The sequence below is a fragment of the Vipera berus genome (assembly GCF_964194415.1).
Source record: "Vipera berus genome assembly, chromosome: 4".
NCBI lineage: Eukaryota > Metazoa > Chordata > Lepidosauria > Squamata > Viperidae > Vipera > Vipera berus.
Window position 1 is genome coordinate 92,345,581 of NC_138206.1, and position 24,678 is coordinate 92,370,258.

The window sequence follows — 24,678 nt, forward strand, 5'->3', positions numbered from 1 at the left end:
ATGCAAACATTTCTTTTGGACCAGTATAAGAATATTCCACAAATATTTTTCATGATTTCACCATCACAAAAAGAAATAATAATTACAGGATTAAAGTACAGTATAGTATACAATATGCCTAATTACACACAGACGTGAAAAGCATAGACTTCTAAAAATCAAATTTCAATAAAAACAGAGAACTAAACACTCTATCTTATCCAGGAATCTCAGATTTTATTATGGTTGTCAAGATGTTTTTAGTTTTTAGTGAGCTGCCCAGGATTATGGTTCATAATAATTATAACAATTATGGTTCATAATTATTATTATAATAATTTTTAAATAAAACACCCAGAATATTTGACTTTTCCTAAATATATCACAGTATAATAGTGGAATAAAAAAATGACTGTTTAATCTATTTAAGCTTTAAACATTCCATTCAATAGATCTAATCATCTAATCCTTTAATTCAAAACACATTTTTATGCTTATCGTCATATTTAACTAAAACATTTGCTTTGTTTAAATCATTTCAACTTTTTTTTACAGAAAGGAAAAAGAAAAAAACATATTGTATTAGTTAAAAAATTTCATCCCTCTAAGAGTAATATATTCCAAAGTTTTTCCATTTCTTTAGCCATATTCAAACAAGTTTCTTTTTAAGTATTCTCTCTGATAAGTCCCATCATCTATTGTTCTCAGCTATGGTTAAAAAGAATAAGAAATTGAGGGAATAAATATATATCAAATTAGGAGGGATATATATTTTAAGTAATATGTTATTTTTTGTATTTCAGTGCTTTTGTCTTTTATTTTTTTTTTCTTCTTTTTCTCCTTTTTTATCTCTCTCCTCTTTTTTTTTCTCTTTCTACTTTTTTACCTATTGATTAAGAAATATAAAAGTATGAGGGCTTATATGGAAAAAATAGAATTAAATGCACCAATGTAAATGTAATTAATTGTTGAGAAAACGGTCACTAGTAAGAATATTTAAAATTTGGGGGGGAGAAATAAACTGAAATAAGCACGGTAACAGGATTTACAATAAGGCAACTAAAATGACAAATAGGAATATTGGAAAAACTATATACTTAATTGTTGTTTATCAAAATAATGAGAATTGTTTTAATCTAATGTTTGCAAAGAAAGATACTTTGGGGAAATGGGAAATCAACTGAAATTAACATATGGAATATAGATTATAGAAATCAATTGTTAAAGATTGTCTTATAAATGCTACCCAGACAACATACTGTTTACAAATTGCTGAATGATTTATGTTCTGTTAAAAAAAACAACCAATAAAATATATACGGGGGGGGGGGGGGAAATGACTATGACAAATCATTTCCATTCTGATAAAATGGTGCTGGAGGTTTTGTCTTTCATTCTATTTAAGTCAGGGATGGGCAACTTGCAACCCCAAGACTGCAAAACACTCTGGAAAACCTCTCTTTGGCCATGAGGACAAAAAGTTGACTACATAGTTTCAGGCCATTTGAAGTGAGAAATGGTGGAGTTATAAAAATACATTCCCAATTCCCTTCAAAAAACTTGTCCCATTCATCTATCCAGCTCTCATCTCTTAGATACTAATGTTGTTTCTTGGTCATCAAAAGAATGGACACCCTCATCTTACATAGTCTTTGTAATAGAACGGAAGGAATACCCTACCTAAGTCAATGACATTTTCTGGGAGGGAGTGCCTGATCCAAGGTCACCCAGCTCTGTGCCTCGGAGGACCAGAACCTGGATTTTCTCTCACACAACCTAGCATTTTACCCACTCACCATGCTGGCTTGCAGTGAATTTGAACATATAAATTTTAAACTATTTTAGCTTTGATACAGTATGTCTGCCAATCATGTATATTCAATTGCTCATCAAAAATAAGATCTTTAAATAACATCTTAAGCATAGTACTATGTATGTCTGATCAAAATTAAGTGCTATTGAGTATAGAAAACGTAAGATTTTAATACTAGGGTTTTACTAGGTTTTGCTTGCTATATAACTTCTCAGTTCTTCAGACATGTTCATGTTTAAGGTTTTAACATATGCATGCCTCAAAAAGACAGGATCAGCAGAATATCCGTTGTTCAATCATTTTACTTAAAAATCAAATACAACTGGTCAGCTTCTGAGGGGTTATGAATTGTAATTGAAATGTTCTAGAGAAATCTCCACTTGAATGTTGACAGGAACACTCAAAACTACGTACATACAATGTGCACAGCTTATCAAGGGAAGCTGTTACTATTGTATCTGTTTTGATAACACCTATTATGTTGAAAGTATAACAAGTTCTGAAAAGTAAGTAACATCAAGAGAAAAGTACATTTGATGGCTGTTTTCGATTAACCAATAAAAAAATTCTTATCAAATTACTTTAAAAAAGTGATTGTGGGCAGGTATGTGCTGTTATCAGCTTTTGCTGGTGATGGATATAATCTGTATGACCTTCAGAGGAAAAAGGTATAAAACCAAAATAGGGTTGCCAAATCCTTGTGCACCAGTGGAAGAGTTTAGTTTCTACAGCTCCTAGATCTCAAGGTGGAAAATGGCAACTTTTAATGAAAAGAAGACCTGCAGCCAAAGAATGGAAAATTTCCAGCGTTTTTTATGGAATCCAGACACAGGACAGTTAATGGGAAGAACTTTGATTAACTGGGGTATGCAATATTATTTTTTTAAAAGTATGATTTTAGAACTTTTGGAACTTGTTCTAAGACCAATAATTAGTACTGAAAGCTGCTTTACAGAACACTGAAGTCAATTACCCAAATATTACTTATTAATATTACTTATCAATAGTAATTATTAAAGAATTAATAATTCTGAGTCCATGCTAGCATTCCAATTGATAGAAAATTCTTATAAACAGCAATAGATTTGGGATGATGCCAGATGTCTCTTCAATCAGACTGGTTTTCAAACCTAAATTAGATTATAAATGCTTTGAAATTATTTGCAAGGGCCAAGATTTGGATAAGGTGAGGACCTACTGAATCCTTAGCCCTGTCCTACTGGGTTTCCAGCTTGCCCTCTTTCAGTCTTTATCTCAGAAATTCCCAGGCTCAATTATGTTCATCCTGGAGACAAAACTCTCAATACATTTTATGGCCCTAAAAACCCACTGAAACTAGACAGCTGCTTCCTTGGAGGTGAGACAACTGGCTTTGTAAAACCTGAAGAAAATGAAATATTAGTCTGAAAGGGCTCAGAATACAAAACACACATTTCCCTCTGGTTAATTTGGAAATATGTACTAGAAATGCAAGGAGTGTGCATGCATGTGTATGTGAGGAAAAGCTAGCTAAGCATGCTTCAAATTTGGGATGGCTGGTCTAATCTCAAATATAGTTTGCATAGTATTAAAAAAATGTACATGCTTCTAGTTGCTTAGAGCTGTCATTTGACTTCCAATTAGTCCCATTCCTTTTTTTTACACTTTATTCACCAATATATTATTTCTGAAGGAGACAATTAATTAGTTTGAGAAGCCTCAGCAGGTTATTGAGAACTATTTGATAATGTACCAATATGTATAGATGTACTTTAATCCAGTTAATGTTACTTTAGAATTTCTTTTCCCCCATTAGAATTCAACAGCCATCACATTTTCAAATGTATTAATTTCCAGAATAAGGATTATCTAATAAACTTGATCAAACTATAGCTTGGAATTAATTTGGGGATTTTCAAAACTTAAGGGTGTTGAAAAGAACTGAACTCCGCATTTTCAGTTAGATAGCATGGCTCTGATCACCCCCGTATGGTCATCCTAAACCCAGAAAGCAAAGCAGCCCTGATGTTGTAGCATCCACATCCTTCCAGCTCTCATTTAGCTACTGGAATTTCCAGTGCTGAGAGCATTTTGAACAATATAACACAAATGCAGTAATTTGTTTGAATTAAATTATTGAGCCAGATTAATGGACGTTTTTATTTTTAAAATCTATATTTCTTTATTACAGTATGGATTAGTCTTTATTATGTTGCATTCTATGTGATAATAGTTGGACTATTCACACTTTCTATCTATTCTTTAATGAAGACAATGAATCCTTATACACCAGACTATCAAGATCGATTAAAATCACCAGGTACTTTTTACATTTCTTCTCATTTTGTTATTAAATCCATATAACCCAAAATTATTTTATACTGTAAACTTATCTAAATTTATGGGAGAGAACACTATGAAACAGAAGTAAAGGAAATTCAAAATTGCTCTTCAAAGCATTATCAACTGATTAAAATCTGATGGATTGATGCACTATAGATCCACCTCAATCTCAAATAATTTGGCTTCTGAGCAAAAATGTATATTAAGAGTAAAAGTTCCATCTAACCTCCTGTATAAGTACTATTTATCAAAAGTATTTAGTCTACTTTTTATCCTAGGATGGTTATAACAGGAATAAATAGATCATATACTACAGAATAATAAAACCAACAGCTTAAATGCAGGAAGAAAAACAGCAAGCAAAACGCTGCATTCTACCACTTTGACCAATGTATGAGTTATATGGCATTAAAAAAGTTACAAATACAGAAATTTATATGGATTAAAGTTAATGTTATCACATACAGTGATGGGTAAAGTGTAATTAACAAAACAGCCATTTTTATTAACTAAACTTTAAACCTTACATTCCTTAAGACTACTTTGCTCAAAAGAAAAAAAACAGTAGTAGGTTCATGACAAAATACACGTAATTTGAGAATATAGATTTCAGGACAGCTAAAGACTACATTGCTAAAATATATTTTGCTTTTAAATTTTACTTCATGCTAGATTTGGTGAAAAAGACTTGATAAACAAACTGTAGTTTTGTATTTTTGTTCTTCTATTTTTGATTTATCGTTAAAGGAGTGACGTTACGACCAGATGTATATGGAGAAAAAGGATTGGAAATTTATTATAACATTTCTCAGCAGTCTTCCTGGGATGGTTATGTTCTGACACTTCATAAATTTCTTTCAGGTAAAGGCAGAACAGTGGTATGGAAATAATGTAGGAAACTGTAGAAGTTCTATTGAAAAACTGAGGGTTACAAAGAAAAGGAAAACAGAAACTTGAAAATGAAATACAGGTTAGGTTGAGTTCCAATTAACAAAGTATTTGATGCAAAAACCTTTATCAAAGTTTCTTACTAAAAAAAACAGGAACAGGAGAATATAAGGCACTTTAGTAGAGAAAACAAATTGACTACAAAAAGGGTAAACAATTTCAATTTTACTATAGTACATGATACTATATACTATAGTATCATTTTACTATAGTATATGATCATATATTATCTGTAATTGAAATGTCAATGTCAACTCTGTGTTGTAACTTCAGTACAAGTTTTATACACAATTGTTCTATGTCATTTTAAATATTGACTTCGGCCTAGGCAGATTTCTTTACTACAGTAAAGTCATGGTGGAGGAAAAACACTATTTTTTTTACAGTTGGTTCTAAGTACCATTGAAAAATTCACACTTCTCTTCCTTTTATTTGTCCTAAACAGATGGATTACTATAAAGTTTTGTATTTGTGTTGAACTCATATTCCAAAAATTTCACAATAGTTCACAAAATACAAAGCCACCAGTAAAATAACAATATACAATTCAACAATAATAAACAAACAAGTGTATATTAGTGTAACATTCTATCTTGAAATATTGCAATTATGATTACTATGCTAGGTAGGACATCCTTGAGAGCACACAGTTTGGAAAGCTGTTAACCAGCATTTTCAAAACTTTGCTTCGCAAAAGTGGCTTACCACATGAAATTTACTGCAAGAAAGATGCTTATCATAAGACAGAGTTCACCTCTCCAATATACAATGGATTTGAACTTATTTGAGACATTTCATTTTGGCTAGGAGTGATATGAGAAACAAATGATTATGGCTTAGCACCATACAAACCAGATTATGATGGCTTGCTGAGCATTACACACGACCCTGGCCACTCCAATTTAGTTGGGACCCAAGAAATACTTGGCAGCTGTTTCCAATCTGACTTACCTTTCCCATATGGCAAAACGTAATTAGGCCACTGTTGCATATAATAACTGAAATAACCAAGTTACAGAAGCTTAGAATTCAGTAAAAGGCAAGAAAAAGTACTTTTTGAATTTATTATATAAACTATTTATTTGTATCTGCAAATAGAAAATGTTTATTTTTCTTCTCCTTTCTCACTGTAGCATACAATGAAACTATGCAAGAAGGCCACAAAAATTGTAGTCAGGAAAATTATTACTACCAAAAGACATTTGATGCTCCAAATAATGAAAAATATTCTTGCAAATTTACGAAAGATATGCTTGAAAACTGCTCTGGTTTGACAGATCCCACTTTTGGTTTTCCTGAAGGAAGTCCATGCTTAATAATAAAGATGAACAGAGTAAGTATAATACCAGACGTGAAAAGCATAGTTTAAAACCAACTAACAGGAAAGGAAATTTTGCTGACAGGTATTTTATTATTTTCTGCACTGTGTTCTGCAAAGAATTATAAAAATATTGTTACAACCAGAACCTGCAAATGAGGGAAGCTTGACAGAAAAACAAATTTTGGAGTCAAATACATAGAAAAAGCAAAGTACTGAGATCAATTGTGGCAGTCACAAAAGGATGGGAAAATCTTCTGTTTGGTGGACATAAACATTTAATTTCTACAGTTGCTTAATGCCTACACTTGATTTATTAACATTAAATTGCAAAACGGTTAACAAGGAAATTGTATTACAGATTATCAATTTTCTCCCTGGCAATGGGACTGCACCAAAAGTGAACTGCACAACTCTAGTAAGTATGTATTACAAGGTTCTTCAGATCTCAGGCAGCCCACACTTTTCACCTTTGCTTCCTAGTTATCAACCATCTGCTTTCCTCTCAAGGATGTTTCAGTGGTTATTTCGAAACCTTTCATGTGCCTCCACAAAATTATTAAAATAAATGCAATCTCAGTTATTAACCACATACTTAAATTGGCAAGTGAAACAAATCTTGCCTCCTGAGGTTTGCAGAAATTGTACGATGACATGTATTATGCAGATGAATTTCACTGATACACTATTAGACATATTCACTTTTAAATAATGAAATTTCCAAATAAGACCAATTAAACTCACACTGAAAATATGGCTATACTGTTGTATGATGCATTTACATACCGTATGATAATATATATTGAGTCTCAAAGTTATCTCATATTAGCACTAATACTTACCTTATTTATGATCAACTGAAGGATGACAGCCCACTTGAAGTAGCATATTATCCCACAAATGGAACTTTTAGCCTTCACTACTTCCCTTACTATGGACTCAAGGCACAGGTATGTTTTTTTCCTTTCAACCTGTTCTGTTATGATAGGTTTGCTGCATATATTTATTAACATTTGTCATATGTATTTCTATCTCAGCCTAGCTATACTAATCCACTGGTAGCAGTGAAACTTCTCAACGTTTCTTTAAACAAAGAACTGCACATAGTATGCAGAGTTATCGGCACTGGAATTACTTCAGATAACCCACATGATCCATATGAAGGAAAAGTAGAATTCAAAATTCGGATACAAAATTAATCAAGGTTTATAAAAACTGCACAGAGAATTTATGTGTTATGTAGTTTTGTATGATTATTTGTATGATTTCAACTTGAGTAAGTGTACAGTTTATAGCAAAACTACTCACAACTTTAACAATCAATTGTATAAAGTTTCTTTACATTATCTAGTATGCTTTATTAGAAATGTTTATTGGATTTTCCCACACTTGAGAATACCAAACATATTCCTGGTTTACTAGATATTTGACAATGGGATATGATTCCACTGAATGTGAGTAAAGTTATATAATACACAACTATTTATATATTGAAAAATAATAAACATAATAAATTATTTCTGGAATAATTCATATAATGAATTGGGCAGGAAGAAAAACATTGCTTTGCATCTCAACATATTTCAAGAAAAAATTAAGAACTATTGTATGAAAGAAACATATAAACAAAAGCTGTTGAATCAAATATAGCTCCTGAGCATCTTTTTTGTGACCCTAGAAACTCCAAAATAATGGCAGTAAACTGAACCTGGGAACAATAATCTTACTGATTGTAAAACAAAGCTAACTAATTCACTTGACAGTATTAGGATACATTGGAAGAAAATCAACAATGCTTCAGTGTCATAGTGGCAGCAACAACGTAATAAACAAAAACAAAGACTCTGAATATGAAAATGTTACATACCCTGATCTAAAATTATCTTATGTATTGTTTTTTACTGTTGTTTAATTGTATCATTAATGTTATTTAAGAAATTACTGATTTCCTTTACAGAGGCCTCAGTGGAAACTTAATATTTTGAAGTGGGCTTGATGCAATTGTGTTAGACAAGTTACTTTAAAGCACCTAGATTATCTTAATATGAAGGCATTTTAATAATCGAAACCTACTTTACACATAAAAACATATGCACTTATCTGTATATATATAGCACATGTATTGAACCAGATCATCTTCATAATGAATCTTCAACAAATTCATCACCTGCATGATGATGATAGATAGGAAAAGTGGAAGCGGTGTTTATGGGTATTAAAAAGAAGTTATTGAAATGAATTAAAGATGAGGAGATGAAATGGGGTAACACCAGAATTGGTCCATAAGGGAAAGACCAGAACATTGCAACCACCTGTAACATTCTCCTATCTGTAATGAAGATGTCCATCAAACATTCTGCTGATGCATCTGCCTTTTGCTTTTACACCATGGGGATATATACCTATCTACTATATCAATGTATAACAGTAAAATGTAAAACAGGCATTTAGAACTATTGATATTTGCATTTAACATGCTTTTAAATTATTAGCTTAGTACAATGTTTCCTACGCTGGAGAAGCACTCAAATATCAGTAAAATTTCATATGCAAATGAAACGCATGTTCATGCATGAAGGGGAATCAGTTCTTTGCATAGCCTCAAGATGAATATTTATTCTCAATAAATAAAGTATATACAAAGAGGGACTCTTAAAACAGAGAGCTGTAGGCCAGTATTTGTTTAGAACCGTGCCTCTTATGTTAGATAAGAGGAGGGGAAAAGACAGGAGGTAAATTAAGATGGAGAACTGGGAAACTGAAAGACGCATTCTGGAAGAACCTTATCAATAAAAGTGTATTTTATGACTGGTCATATGACAGATATTACTAGAAATACACATTTAATCACTTACATATTTGTAGAGTGAATGCAATCTCCCAAGAATTTAGCAATCATCAGTGCATGCTGTTGTCTCTCATCATATAGATATAGATATATCTCCCTACTTACCCTTTAAAAGAGCTCTGAGACTCTTCCATACTGAAGAACCAGATGGTAAGTCAAACACAACAAAGCAGAAGGTGAAAATAATCTTGATTAGAGAAACAAAATATCTGTTAAAAATGCCCACGCGTGTTTTATTAATAAAAACTAATAGTGCCACAATTAAACAAGTAAAACAAACTGCTTATATGCCATAAAATATTACAGAAAATTTATTTGTGTTTCAGTAAAAAGACTTCTGTCTTAAAACAGGCAGCTGACAGTATTTGTGCAGTTAATTCTGTGTGAATAAATTTAAAAAGACTACCACCTGTCCTGGTTTTTTTATTATAAAAAATGAAGTATTAAAAGTGATTGACAAGTTTTGAGTTAAACATAAAACATTCTCTATATTTAATTTCAACTTTATAATAGATTACTGGAAGATGTTTATGAAACAAATATAAACCATTTGTTTCAGTACATGTCTTTTATACCATAGACTTCTAAGTATGTAAACAACTATGTAACAAATTGTTTTCAAAATTTGCCTGTAAGAAATCAGGCAAATTTTTATCATAAGCAAAACTCATTCTAAACTTTCAAGACATTTACACAGCTATTCCAGCCTGGCAGTAAACATTTGCCCCCAAATCATAACTCATATTTCTAACTTCTGCAAACATAGTATATAGAATTTGATGGGCTTACAATGATCAGTAAAAAGAGAAATAAATTCATACAATTTCTGCAAACTAACATTTAAAAGATCATTTTTTGATTCTTTGGACATGGCATGATCAGCAAAATATAGTATTACATTTGATTACTATGCATCAGTACGATGTCACCTAAATTCAATCTCAATAAAATGCCATTCATGTATGCATTTTGACAGGTGGACAGATTTTATTTTCTATTAAATGTGGCTACATTTCCATCTTTGTGACAACATTTAGGGGCAAAATGCATTTTCCTTCAAGTTAAAAATCCTAAGCAAAAGTAAATAAAAGTTCTGCATTAACACACTGGTATTAACACACACATCCTCATCACATGTAAAAAAATCTACATAAAAACAAACAATCTTTACTTTATTGGAGGTGCAATTTTCTAAATTCAGACTCTTACCAGTATCTCCTTGATGGGACAATTTTGACAACCTCTTCCTAGAATTTATTCCTGCCGCTTGCTGAATTTTAAAAATAAAAAAGTCTACAGGCAAAAAGTATCAGTCATCATCATCATTCTCATTAAAGTCATCATCGTCATCATCGTCATCATCCCCAACATAAGACACTGGTGTCTCTACTCTGGAGCCGCTGTATTGAGATCCATTGGAACTTGTAGCCAACATTCCATCTCCTCCATTTGAGTAGTCACTGCAAAATAAGCAAACTGCATAAATCTTTTAATTCCACCTTCCATCCCAATTAATATGTTTAGCCAGGAGCGGGTAACTGCAGACTCCTAAAGCCAAATATTAAAATATTAAACTCTGGCAACTACTAAAAATTATTTTATATAAATTATGAATTAATGAATCACTTATTGTTAAATGAGTTATAAATTAATGGAATTCAGTGTGGATAAAAGTAAGGTTTTTACACTAGAATCTTGGCGTCCTAGTGGACAATCACTTAAATATGAGTCAGCAGTGTGCGGCGGCAGCCAAAAAAGCCAATGCAAGCCTGGGCTGCATTAACACAGGAATCAAGATCATGGGAAGTATTCGGTACTAAAGCCTTGGTACGGCCACACTTGGAATACTGCATCCAGTTTTGGTCACAATATAAAAGAGGTTGAGACTCTAGAAAGACTGCAGAAAAGAGCAACAAAGATGATTAGGGGACCAGAGGCTAAAATATATGAAAAACAGGAACTGGGTATGACTAGTCTAGTGAAGCAGGGACGCGGTGGCTCAGTGGGTTAGGACGCTGAGCTTGTCGATCAGAAGGTCGGCAGTTTGGCGGGTCGAATCCCGAGTGCCGCGTAGCAGAGTGAGTGCCTGTTACTCGTCCCACCTTCTGCCAACCTAGCAGTTCGAAAGCACGTAAAAATGCAAGTAGAAAAATAGGGACCTCTACGGTGGGAAGGTAACAGTGTTCCGTGCGCCTTTAGCATCTAGTCATGCCGGCCACCTGACCACGGAGACGTCTTCGGACAAGCGCTGGCTCTTTGGCTTTGAAACGGAGATGAGCACCGGCCCCTAGAGTTGGAAACAACTAGCACGCATGTGCCGGGGAACCTTTACCTTTTAGTCTAATGAAAAGAAGGACTAGGGGAGATATGACAGCATAGCTCCAGTCCTTGAGGGGAACAAACTATTTAGCAAAGCACCAGAAGGCAAGACAAGAACCGATGGATGGAAACTAATCAAGAAGAGAAGCAACCTAAAACTTAAGGAGAAATTTCCTAATGGTGAGAACAATCGACCAATGGAATGCCTTGCCTTCAGAAGTTGTGGGTGCCCCATCACTGGAGGTTTTAGAGAAGAGATTGGACAGCAATTTGTCTGAAATGGTATAGACTCCCGCTCATGCAGTGAGTTGGACCAGAAGACCTCCAAGGTCCCAACTCTTACTCTAAGTTCTAATTACAATTACCAAGGTACCTTGACACCTATACTGAAAGTATTTAGTGCAAAAGTAGTGCTGACCTTTGGCATGTTACTATGGGGCTCTATAAAACCTACTTCACTTGAGCAAGTTCAGACCCATTTTTTAAGAAGCACATGGGGAACGGTTTTCACTTACTGGCAGAGGATCCATTCAATGTACCCTGATAAGACTAGCCTAGCTTCATTTTATATACATGCTTGAAGTTCTTTAATATTTTTCTTGTTTGAAGCTTCAAGACAGGAGTAGGTAGTCTGGCCTTCATCTAGTTCCCAGCTCCTTTGAAGCTTACAAATAGTACTGTAGAAATTCAGTGGCAAAATGGTCAATTTTGGCAACTGAAATGGAAAATTTCTTAAGATGTCTTTTGATAAGTTGGTATATTAAAATGTTTCTGAGATATCTATTTAGATCAATTTTTAATTAAATAAAGTCAATGTAACAATTAACAATTAAAAATGAAATAATATAGTTTTACTATTTAGCAGATAACACTGGGTCTATGAACTAGTTTTTAAACATAAAACTCAATCTTATCCAACCTGTTGGAAAATCTTGTCCCATTTGAAGCTGAACCCGATGAGGATGAGACATACACGTTGCTGATTGATCCCTGAGCCATTTCTGTAAGACAAAGTAACATCAGGAATTAGACAGCAGTCACTATATAGCATATGTATCTGCAATTCAATAAAACGTCCACTGAATATAACTTACATACATAGCATTTCAAACTTTCATATTTAGTGTCTCATCAACTGCTCAATTAGTAAACCTGGGTTGTAGCTTGATAGAACCAAATAGTCTTTCAGAGGAGACCTTTACATTTATAGCAGACAACCCATGAACCATTGGGTTATTATTTCCAAAATATATTCTTACCCAAAGAAAGAAATAGAATGATCAGAGGTAGGTAAACATGCAGCTGGAGCAGAAGCAATTTCCAACTGGCTTCCCCATTGACTTTTCTTTTAGAAAGTTGACAGGAAGCATTAGAAATGAAAATGTGGGACTTCCGGTCTTGCGCAGTAGTGCAGCAGCTAAGGGATTTCAGGGCTCCATGCCCTTTGGCTGAATTTCTCCTGTTAGGGGACCCTAAATGGGCCAGAAGCCGCCCCGAAGAAGCAGCAAAGAAGGAAGTCCCACAGACCACGGAGAGACGGCGGTCAACCCGATCGGTCCAGGAGAAGCCTTCCAGAAACCAACAGGAGAAAGGCTAGTCTAACTTCAGAGTCTAGCCCAAGCTACAAGCAACCGAGGTCAAAAAAGCACTATTTTAAGCTGATTGTAAACAGCGCACTTGAATCTGGCTAAGATCATTGATTTTCTCTATCCTACTTATTAACTTTCCTGGAAAAACTTTTTTCCCAAGAACCAAAAAAAACCTTCGAACATGAAGGAGGGGGATTTTTGCCCCACCCTTTTACTAATGGAAGCAGTGAATTAAACCTTTTATGGGGGACCAAAACATACAGAAATGAAATGAAAATAAAACATAAGTTTGGATAAGTTTGGAATTGTTGAACGGTTAAGATTCTCATTTTAAAGGCAATTTTCTATTTTTATAATTTGAAAAATAAACTCGTGCTGACATCTAGTGGTGGATAAAGACTATGACAGCTATGGCTTTTATACAGAACTTGGAAAAATCTGGAAAAAACTAATCTATGCTTGTGACCTTCAAAGCTAACAATAGAGAACAGCTGTGACAAAAAAGAAAACAATTTGGTTTGCAGACAAAGAGAGTATTATAAACTTCAGGAAACCTTTTTGGATTATAAATATCTACTAAAAGCAATTTGCAGATAAAAGAAATCCTCGATCCTTGACCACTATGGAAAATCAGAGACTTGCAGAAAGAACTTATCAAGAAAAAATAAATACCTTTCAAGAGGAGACATATGAGATGCTGCAACTAATTCAAACAACAATGACTTCAAACCACAAAGAAATCCAAAATAAGTTTGAAAACATAAACCAATTCATCTCCAATTTAACTTTACAAAAAAAAATAATCCCGGGAAATAACAATAGAGAAGGAACAGATAGAACAGATAACTGAACACAAATTTGAAGATAGATAAAGATAGAACTTAACCCAACAAAGAAATATGATTTAACCCAAGTGGAAAAAAATTTACAAGTTGGAAATTTTGCTTTTTGGAAAGGGCAACTTATACTTTAAGACGACAAGACATATTTGAGAATAAGAAAAAAGACTGGTCAAAATGGATTGCAGAGACGTCAGGAACACCACTAGAACTGGAGAGGCAAAAAATGGTAAGAGATACGGAAAGAAAGAAAAAGATTTTCAACAAACATGAAAGAGCAAATGCCTCTTACAAAGATATTGTACTTGACTTATTTTTTATATCTACAGTGACACCTACAAGAATATGGAAAGACTCTTTGATTCAGCAGAATACATTGTTTAAAAATATTGGGCAAAAGAAGAAGACCAAAGTGAAAATTAAGATAATAGATGATGGGACTTATCAGAGAGAATATTTAAAAAAGAAACACCTGTTTGAATATGGTTAAACTAATAAGATTTTGGATGTGAATTTTACTTTAGGAAGGAGGAGTCCCTCAAATAACATAGTACGCTCTATTTCTTCTCTTATTTCTTGATATGAGTAATATAAAAGAGTTAGTATGGCTTATATATGACATATATAATGAGCTGCATTGGTTGCCAGTTGTCTTCCGGGTGAGATTCAAGGTACTAGTAATGGTATTTAAAGCCCTACATGGCAGGGGTCCGGAGTACCTCAGGGAACACCTGCTGCCGGCATCAATCTCCCTGCGCCCTGTGCGTTCCCACAGAGAGGGTCTCCTCAGGGTGCCACCGATCAGAGAATGTCGATTGGTGGCCCCCAGGGGGAGATCCTTCTCTGTGGGCGCTCCGGAACTATGGAATCAGTTACCGGTAGAGCTCCGGATGGCGCCCGATCTTCGCTCCTTTCGTCGCGATCTGAAGACGTTTTTGTTTGTACAAGCCGGCCTAGCCTGATGGGGGATTGGTGGGGTTTTTTATTCTTGTATTCTTAATATTGTATCTTTGGGGTTTTATAATTGTAACATATCAATTGTTTTAAAATCGGGCAATTATTTAATTTCCTTTTAATATTTGTAACTTTGTATTTTATTCTTGCCCTGTGAACCGCCCTGAGTCCTCAGGGAGAAGGGCGGTATAGAAATATTATTAAATAAATAAATTAAATAAATAAATATTTTAGATCAGACATGTCAAACTCGCGATGTCATATGATGTCGCGTGACGTATTGGAGCTTTTTCCCTATTGCCGGCAATGGGGTGGGCGCGGTTTTGTCACGACGCGTCCGGCCCATGGGCCGGCAGTTTGACACCCCTGTTTTAGATATTTAAAGTAGGAAACCAAAAGATAATCGGAATAACAGACAAGTTTGGCCTTGGAGTACAAGATGAAGCAGGGCACAGGCTGACAGAATTTTGTCAAGAGAACACGATGGTCAAAGCAAACACTCTTTTCCAACAACCCAGGAGACGGTTCTACACATGGACATAACAACACGGCCAACACAGAAATCAGACTGACTATGTGTTCTGCAGCCAAAGATGGAGAAGCTCTATACAGTAAGTAAAAACAAGACCAGGAGCCGACTGTGGCTCAGATCATGAGCTTCTCGTTGCAAAATTTAGGCTTAAACTGAAGAAAGTAGGGAAAAGCATTAGGCCACTCAGATATGAACTAAATCATATCCCTAATGAATACACAGTAGAGGTGACAAATAGATTTAAGGAAATTAGATCTGATAGACAGACTGCCTGAAGAACTATGGATGGAGGTTCACAACATTGTACAAGAGGTAGCAACTAAAACCATCCCAAAGAAAAAGAAATGCAAGAAAGCAAAATGGCTGTCTGAGGAAGCTTTCCAAATAGCTGAGGAAAGGAGGGAAACGAAAGGCAAGGGAGAAAAAGAAAGATACACCCAATTCAATGCAGAATTCCAGAGAATAGCTAGAAGAGATAAGAATGCCTTCTTAAATGAACACTGCAAAGAAATAGAAGAAAACAATAGAATAAGGAGGACCAGAGATCTCTTCAAGAAAATTGGAGATGAAGGGATTGTTTCATGCAAAGATGGGCATGATAAAGGACCAAAATGGCAGGGACCTAATAGAGGCAGAAGAGATTAAGAAGAGGTGGGAAAATTACACAGAAGAACTATACAAGAACGAGCTTAATGTCCCTGATAACCACGATGAGGTGGTCACTGACCTCGAGCCAGACATCCTAGAATGTGAAATGAAGTGGGCCTTAGAAAATCTGAGCAACAACAAAGTTAGTGGAGGTGACAGTATTCCAGCTGAGCTATTCAAAATCTTAAAAGACGATGCAGTAAAAGTGCTACACTCAATTTGCCAGCAAATTTGGAAAACTCAGCAGTGGCCACAGGATTGGAAAAGATCAGTTTACATTCCAACTCCAAAGAAAGGCAGTGGCAAAGAATGTTCAAACTATCGCACCATTGCACTCATTTCACATGCTAGTAAAGTTAAGCTAGATTCCAACAGTATGTGGATCAAGAACTACCAGAAGTGCAGGCAGGATTTCAAAGAGGCAGAGGAACTAGAGATTAAATTGCCAACATACGCTGGATCATGGAGAAAGCTAGGGAGTTCCAGAAAAACATCTACTTCTGCTTCATTGACTATGCTAAAGCCTTTGATTGTGTGGATCATAACAAACTCTGGCAAGTCCTTAAAGAGATGGGCATACCAGACCATCTTATTTGTCTCTTGAGAAACCTATATGCGGGTCAAGAAGCAACAGTGAGAACTGGACACGGAACCACTGATTGGTTCAAAATTGGGAAAGGAGTTCGGCAAGGCTGTATACTGTCGCCTTCCCTATTTAACTTATATGCAGAGCACATCATGAGAAAGGCAGGGCTAGATGAATCAAAAATTGGAATTAAGATTGCCGGGAGAAATATCAACAACCTAAGGTATGCAGATGATACCACTCCAATGGCAGAAAGTGAAGAACTAAAGAGCCTCTTGTTGTGGGTGAAGAAGGAGAGTGCAAAACTTGGGTTGAAACTTAACATTAAGAAAACCAAGATCATGGCATCCAGCCCTCTCAATTCCTGGCAAATAGATGGGGAAGAAATGGAGGTAGTGACAGATTTTATTTTCCTGGGCTCCAAGATCACTGCAGATGGGGACTGTAGCCAAGAAATTAAAAGACGCTTGCTCCTCGGGAGGAAAGCAATGGCAAATCTAGACAGCACACTAAAAAGCAGAGACATCACCCTGTCAACAAAAGTGCGTATAGTCAAGGCTATGGTCATCCCAGCTGCAATGTATGGCAGTGAAAGTTGGACCATAAGAAAGGCTGAGCGCCAAAATATTAAAGCCTTTGAACTATGGTGCTGGAGAAGACTCCTGCGAGTTCCTTGGACTGCAAGGCGATCAAACCGGTCAGTGCTAGAGGAGATCAACCCTGACTGCTCTTTAGAAGGCCAGATCCTGAAGTTGAAACTCAAATACTTTGGCCACCTAATGAGAAGGAAGGATTCACTGGAGAAGAGCCTAATGCTGGGAAAGATTGAGGGCAAGAGAAGAATGGGATGACAGAGAATGAGGTGGCTGGATGGAGTCACTGAAGCAGTAGGCGTGAGTTTAAATGGACTCCAGAAGATGGTAGAGGACAGGAAGGCTTGGAGGAACGTTGTCCATGGGGTTGCGATGGGTTGGACACGACTTTGTAACTAAAAACAAAATCTGGAATGGTGTATAACCAGTATGTCAAGTGCACAGCATTATTATATGTGACTTCAGCAAATGGCAACAGATCAGTCCAATTATCTTGTTGATCGCTGATAAAGCATCTAAGTTTCCAGAACTGAGTTCAGTCTCTATGTCCCCCCATTTGTTTGAAGATGATGACTAGATGATAACCCCTGACTAGAACCCAAAAGCTCCAGAAAAGCTCTCTAGAACGTGGTGGTGAATTGAACCCCGCTGTCTGAAATTGTGCATTGTGGAGCCCAATGGAATCAATAGATGTGCTGCATAAAGAGCTTAGCCAATGTCTTGGTTATTGGGATCTGTGGGCATGGGATGAAATGGGCTTGTCTAGAAAACAAGTCTGTAACCACCCAAATAAGGGAATACCCAGCTCTTTCAGGAAGCTCCACAATAAAATCCATAGAGATCTTTCTCCAGGGTGCTGAATGGCTCACCACTGGCTATAAAATACGGGGTAGTATCCACACCACTAAAATACTTTGGCCACCTAATGAGAAGGAAGGACTCACTGGAGAAGAGCCTAATGCTGGGAAAGATTGAGGGCAAGAGAAGAAAGGGACGGCTGGATGGAATCACTGAAGCAGTAGGCGTGAGCCTAAATGGACTCCAGAAGATGGTAGAGGACAGGAAGGCCTAGAGGAACGTTGTCCATGGGGTCATGATGGGTCAGACACGACTTCGCAACTAACAATTCCTTATGTAAGGCAAAAGGTATGGGATAGTTTACATGAGAAAAAATAGAATCAAATATCTAAATATAATTAACTTTGAGAAAATCTTAACCAGTAAGAATGTCTTGAATATTGTGGGAAAAACAAATTTAAACAAGAATTGTAAATGGGATCTATGATGAGGCAACCAGGATGACTAGACAGAAAAGAAATATTATATTGATGTGATTATTATTTATGGAAATATTAGAAAAAGATTTATATTCAATTGTTATCTATCAAAACAATAAGAATTGTATTAAGGTTGGTAAAAGAGAACATTATGGGAAGAAGAGGAAATCAAATAAAGCTATTATGTGATTATAGATCATAGAAACCAATTGTTAGCGAATGCTTTTTAAATGTAAACCCAGACAACACAGTTTACCGAATACTAAGGTGACCATGTTAAAAAATTAACAAAATATATTATATATAAAAAAAGAAATGAAAATGTGGCAGCACTGATGCAGCCACAGATTTACTAAATTTTAACCTCAGGGTGTAATTGTTCATCTGATGTTGTATATACCTAGTTTTAAGAACTAAGGTCCAGATGATTTTTACTAAGTCCTGATACATAGAACTATAGAACTCAAAGGATATACTTTCTTTTTCATGTGACTGTAGATATTTTTATTATAATCTATGATAATCTTTAAGGGAATAAACATGCAATAGCTTAAAGTTTAACAAAAAGATCAATTCCTTTAGTAGCTGAAAGGCAAAAGAAAATTGTGAAGTTGAGAAGTGGCTGATAAGGCCTGGAGGTTCTTTCTGAGAAGCTTGGTGCTATGCAAGAAGTGGTAAGAATGAAGGAAACTAGGGAAAAATGAGGATAGTTTTAAGTAGTTTTTTATAAGCAAAAGGGTGAAAAGGCCGAGAGAGATCTCAGCGGGTGCAGACTAAAAGAAAAAGACCAAGAGCAGATATTTTCATCAGGCAGTGGCAGTGATGCAAAAGTGGAAAGCTACTGCTTATCTAGGTGCCAGAAGTCCCACGTGATGAATCTCTGGTTTACAAACAATCCCTAGGTATAAATTGGATGCTTGTTGTACTCAAAATGGCAGACAGCCAACTGGTAACAACATCCAACTCAAAAAGAGAGGCAGGAATGCACTGGCAAGGAGACCCCGTGCTGCAGACGGGGAGATCTGGTGGCATCTTTCTCTTGTCCATGTGGCTATGGTGTGGAAGGTGGGAAGACCCCAGCAATATTTCTCTTACATACACGGTTGCCAAAGAGTACTGCAGGCTATCGCTACTACTCCACCAGTGCATCTCTGAGGCTCCCCCCGGTTCGCACTTTTATATCCTCCCTGCTTGCATGTGTGCTAACACCCCGCCCCCAAAAATCCAGAGTCCATGTGCACTCTGGTCTGTTTTCAGTGGTTCGTAGTAAGACAAGGTTAAGTATCTTTTCTGGTTTACATACAAGTAAGGTTTAAGGACAGACTGGAAAGCAAAACATGTTCTTAATCTAAATGTGGGACTTGCTGTATTTGTTGCCTTTTCTCCTTTTTGCAGCTTTGTAAGAAGTTAGTTAAAAGGGACGTGGTGGCTCAGTGGGTTAGGATGCTGAGCTTGTCGATCAGAAGGTTGGCAGTTTGGCGGGTCGAATCCCGAGTGCCGCGTAGCAGAGTGAGCGCCTGTTACTCGTCCCACCTTCTGCCAACCTAGCAGTTCGAAAGCACGGAAAAATGCAAGTAGAAAAATAGGGACCACTACGGTGGGAAGGTAACAGTGCTCCGTGCGCCTTTGGCGTCTAGTCATGCTGGCCACATGACCACGGAGTCATGTGGCCAGTCATGTGGCCACAAAGAAAGGAGTTAGATGAACTCTGGGGAAAAACTTTTCCTGTTTTGTGGCCACTCTTCCAAAGCAGTATCTGAAGTTTCTCAAACAAGGTCTTCTTTTACCTTAACAGGTGTAAGTCCCACTCTTTTAGCCTAAAGAAGTGAGAAGAGTTGTGCTATACAACTCACCTGGATTACTTCTGTGTATATCAGTGTATGTGTACCACCGGTTGTAAAATACTGCTCTAAAAAATAGACCATGGTATTGCAACCACAGGAAATGCCTGGGCCTATACAACCTATACAACCTGCTAAGCTAATGCCGCTTGGGGTGTGTGTGAAAGCCCTAACAAGCAGGCATATACATAGAATGAAGGCTACTGCTAAGCTTGTAAGCCGCCCTGAGTCTTCAGAGAAGGGCGGGATATAAATGGAATTAAAATAAAATAAATAAATAAAATAAAACAAAACAAACCAATTTTGTTTTTTTGCACAATATGTGAACCTCATAATAATTTACACTACTGGTTTTAAGAATCATATCATTAGGCAATCAATTGGGCATGCATGGTGGAAATACAAAAGACTGGCTAATAAAGTGCCACTTTGGCTATCATCCCATGAAACATTACATAGAAAAAAGATGTTATTGGAATTAAATGGATGACATATTGGGATTTATTTGAAGAAGAGGGACTTAAGATAAAAACAAGAGAACTAGTAAGTGAAGGATTTGTTTTTGACTGTTATAATTATTATAGAATTTTTGAAAGATTTAAACTTGATGAAAAAGGCGTTTTCACAGGAATTAAATCTGAATTGGGTATCAACTCATGTTCTGAAGATGACCACCTGACTACTAACGTACCATATGTAAAATGTTACTTAAGATGAATCTGGAAGATGAATACTTCCAAGATTGTATGTTAAAATGGGTGAAAAATTTTGGGTATAACACAACACTATAATTAGATGTTGGGTCGATTTTATTATTAGACAGAGACTTCCTCATCTGGAATATTTGTGTATTTAATATAGCATTTTTGTTAAGTAAGGATGGAAAAGCTTATAACTATTTGTAGACCTGTTTTGTAAGCAGTTTATTTTGTTCTTAAGTTTTATTTCAAATGTTTAAAAATAAGTTATTTCATTTAACTTTACCCGTCACATAAGGTTCAAGAGCTTTAGGAACCAAGCTCCTTGCATTTTTTAGATCTTCTGCTGAGCAACTTCCAGATTCCAGTCCAAATGCCATTCCCATGCGCTTCAATACTTCAATATCATCATGTATTTCAAATGCGTTATCAAAATTAAATAGATATTCAAACCTAAAAGGAATGAATAGATGTTGGTCAATATGTTATATACAGGTATCAATATTTTTCTTCTAAAGTATTTCATCCATTAAAATGTAAAATTTGAAAATAAAGCATGCTTAGTGTTATACTGCTTAAATGCTTTTATTTTAGAAAATTTTTGTTTTTAATGGTCTTTTACCACCTTTTAGTCCAATATAAACTTATACTGATCATACCTATAGCACAGTAGTTCAAAAGCAACTACAGTTTACAGAACAGTGTAGTTTTCTACTGAGAAGCTGAATGATATGTGAAAGTTGAAGAAAGAGACCAAACCTTAAGAACAAATGCATACAAGCCAGAACTGAGAAGACAGCAACATATAGCAAGTGCCACCTCTGCAATGATGATAGCGAAACAGTGGATCATCTGATTAGCTGTTGCAAAAAGATGGCACAGACTGACTACAAGCAAAGGCATGACAAAGTAGCAAAAATGGTGCTTCGAAAGATCTGCAAGAAATACCATTTACCTGCAAATAGAACTGGTGGGACCATAAAATAGAGAAAGTAATAGATAATGAAGGAGCTACACTGCTCTGGAACCTTAGAATTCAAACAGACAAGAACTGTCACATAACACCTCAGACTTAATAAATGTTGATAAGAAAGACAAAAAAATCTGGATGGTGAACATGGTAATTCCTGGAGACAGCAGAATAGAAGAGGAAGAACTGGAGAAGATAACAAAATACAAAGAGCTACAAATAGAAACAAAATGACTGTGGCAAAAGCAAGCAAAGGTAGTACCAATAGTAATACTGTGTTTCCCCAAAAATAAGACCGGGTCTTACTTTTTTTTTTTTGACCAAAAGACCCATTAGGGTTTATTTTCGGGGGATGTCTTACATACAGCAACTTTCCATGGGTTTGGAACTGACTCAAAAGATCACCAAAGGTGAAATCAAGAGTTCTCTTTAAAATTCTAACGTTCTAGTCAGTATCACATTAAGACATTAAAGACTGAAGAGTACCATGCTTGCTGTGAGTCAGTGCAGTAAAACATTTGACAGTGTAGTGTAACATTTGAATTGTCAGAGATTTTTTGGGTTGTGTCAGTACCAAAAAGAAGGAGGCCTGTTGTATTTTTGTTTAGTGAATTTACTCACCACCTAGAGTTGTTTCGTTGCGAGAGGGGTAGCGAATAAATTTGGGTGGATGGATGGATGGACAGAGATGAACAACCATACGCAATGGCTCTACATCACGTTGGAGGGACATTTCCAGTGGATATAACATGGGACTCTGTTCTAGACCATGTGCTATTCATTACCGAAAAATTGAAGGTGTCTGTATAAGTTAAGTTGCTGCTGCTGCCCAGATCTGAGGATGGGAGACACTTCCGCGCGCCTGAGGCTGCATACCGGCATCTGAAGCCTTTTCCAGGCTGCTGCCGGAGGTCTTTTCTCAGATCTGGGTGGCAGAGGCCTGAAAAAACCTCCAGTGCCCGGATCAGGCCTCTGGAGTGCCATGGAAGAGCCCCAGTCCCATATCTGGGTGGCAGCAGCCTGGAAAAGGCCTCCAATGCCCAGATCGGGCCTCCAGAGGACCACAGAAGCATCCTCCAGCCTCAGATCCAGATGGCAGCAGCCTAGAAAAGGCCTCTGGCACCTAGATCCGGCCTCCAGAGGCATGTGGAAGCATTCCCCAGCTTTGGTTCCGTTCTCTGTTAGAGAACAGAGGCCTAAAGTACCATGCGATCACGGGAGATCAGTAGCATGAGTTCTCGCTCCACTGATCTTGCATGACTTTAGTCCTCCATTCTCTACGAAGGTACCGAAGGCCTGGAGCAGCCAAAAAAGCAAAGGATCTCAAGCTTCACAGGGTATTGAAGGCCTAGTGCAGGGGTCAGCAACCTGAAACAGTGAAAGAGCCACTCGGAACCGGTTCCCTCACAAAAGGATAAACTGGGAGCCGCAAAAAATGTATGCGCATGCATGTACATGCGCGCATGCGCAGAACAGGGTTTGACTGAAGAGTGGAGCCAAGGCGAGATATGCACCTACCCTGCATATTTGAATTGATTGGTTGAACTTTTTTAGTCCCACTTTTTTTTTTTTTTGGACTGCACATAGCAGAAGACTGGGAGCCGCAGGAGACGGCTGAAAGAGCTGCATGCGGCTCCGGAGCCACGGGTTGCAGACCTGTGACCTAGGGAGACCCAGGACGGGGGTGGGGAAGGAGGAAATAACCAGGGTGAATGTTGCAGAGCCATTGCAGTCACTTGTAAGGATAAACAACTGCTGTGGTGTGGCAACATTCGCAATTTCAGGACTTGTTTGTAAGTACTAGGGGGCGCTTATCGTGTAACTTCGAATGTTCACCAAGGGAACACTCATAACTCGGGGATTATCTACACAAGGAAAATTTTAGCCAAATATCAGTGAAAAAATCTTAACAGAAAAAGCTGTCCAATAACAGAGGACCTGCCTTGGAAGGTGGCAGATGCTCCTTCCCTGGAAATGTTTCAGCAGAGGTTAAATGGCCATCTGTTCCAAATGCTGTGGCAATGGAGTTGGGGCGCTGGCAGGGGATTGCACTAGACTAGATGATCTCCCATATCCCTTACATAAGCCTTACATTCTGTTTCCACCTTAGACAGGGCAAAATATAGAAGTATTTATAACTGCTGATAACAAGATCGGAAGCCACTTCTTTATTTGTTCTTTTTTTCGTTTCTATTTCATTTTTCACTTTTCTACCACTTTTCTCTATTTCTAGCATCTTTAACTTAAAATCTGTACTGTTTTTATTCTGTTAAAAAGTGTTATGAAAAATCTCCTTATATTATATATGTTTTAATGAACGCAGTGATTTTTCTTATTCTGGTTGAGGGGCAAGAAACAAAAAAGGCAGAATCAGGTTTTTTTTCCATACTGAAATGCCAGAACTATCTTTAAGTTAAAAAAAACCCAAACAAACAAAACTCCTAACACTACATCAATTTATCTTTATGTAGCTTACTGAAAGATTAGATAGCAATTATTTTAATTGCTGGTACAATTTACTACCATAATTCTGAAAGGGCAACAGTAGATAAAAATTGAAAAAAAAATCAAACTTATGAGAAATAGGTCACATAAGAGTCCTTT

At 36.5% G+C, this 24,678-nt stretch overlaps 2 protein-coding genes across 7 annotated transcripts in view; one reads left to right on the forward strand and one right to left on the reverse strand.

Moving 5' to 3' along the window:
- Window positions 1-2,545: 2,545 nt before the first annotated feature.
- On the forward strand, window positions 2,546-7,787 carry ATP4B (ATPase H+/K+ transporting subunit beta; the record flags this gene model as incomplete). The annotated part of the gene is made up of 7 exons (XM_081326760.1): window positions 2,546-2,657; window positions 3,963-4,091; window positions 4,862-4,975; window positions 6,196-6,395; window positions 6,742-6,798; window positions 7,244-7,330; window positions 7,418-7,787. 7 exons carry the CDS (start codon window positions 2,546-2,548, stop codon window positions 7,577-7,579), a joined length of 861 nt encoding a protein of 286 aa, XP_081182886.1. The 3' UTR covers window positions 7,580-7,787.
- Window positions 6,349-24,678, reverse strand: part of TFDP1 (transcription factor Dp-1) — a 44,201-nt gene continuing 25,871 nt past the window's right edge. For 4 of the 6 annotated variants that reach the window (XM_081326755.1, XM_081326754.1, XM_081326753.1 and 1 more), the window contains exons 10-12: window positions 21,391-21,557; window positions 12,467-12,548; window positions 9,443-10,688 (exon numbers count right to left, since the gene is read on the reverse strand). In XM_081326755.1, coding sequence (XP_081182881.1) covers window positions 10,538-10,688; window positions 12,467-12,548; window positions 21,391-21,557 — 400 coding nt within the window. In that variant the 3' untranslated portion in view covers window positions 9,443-10,537. Of the gene's footprint in view, window positions 6,374-9,057; window positions 9,416-9,442; window positions 10,689-12,466; window positions 12,549-21,390; window positions 21,558-24,678 lie in introns of those variants that run through there. The other 2 variants (XR_014026300.1, XR_014026301.1) reach the window with 2 other exon arrangements.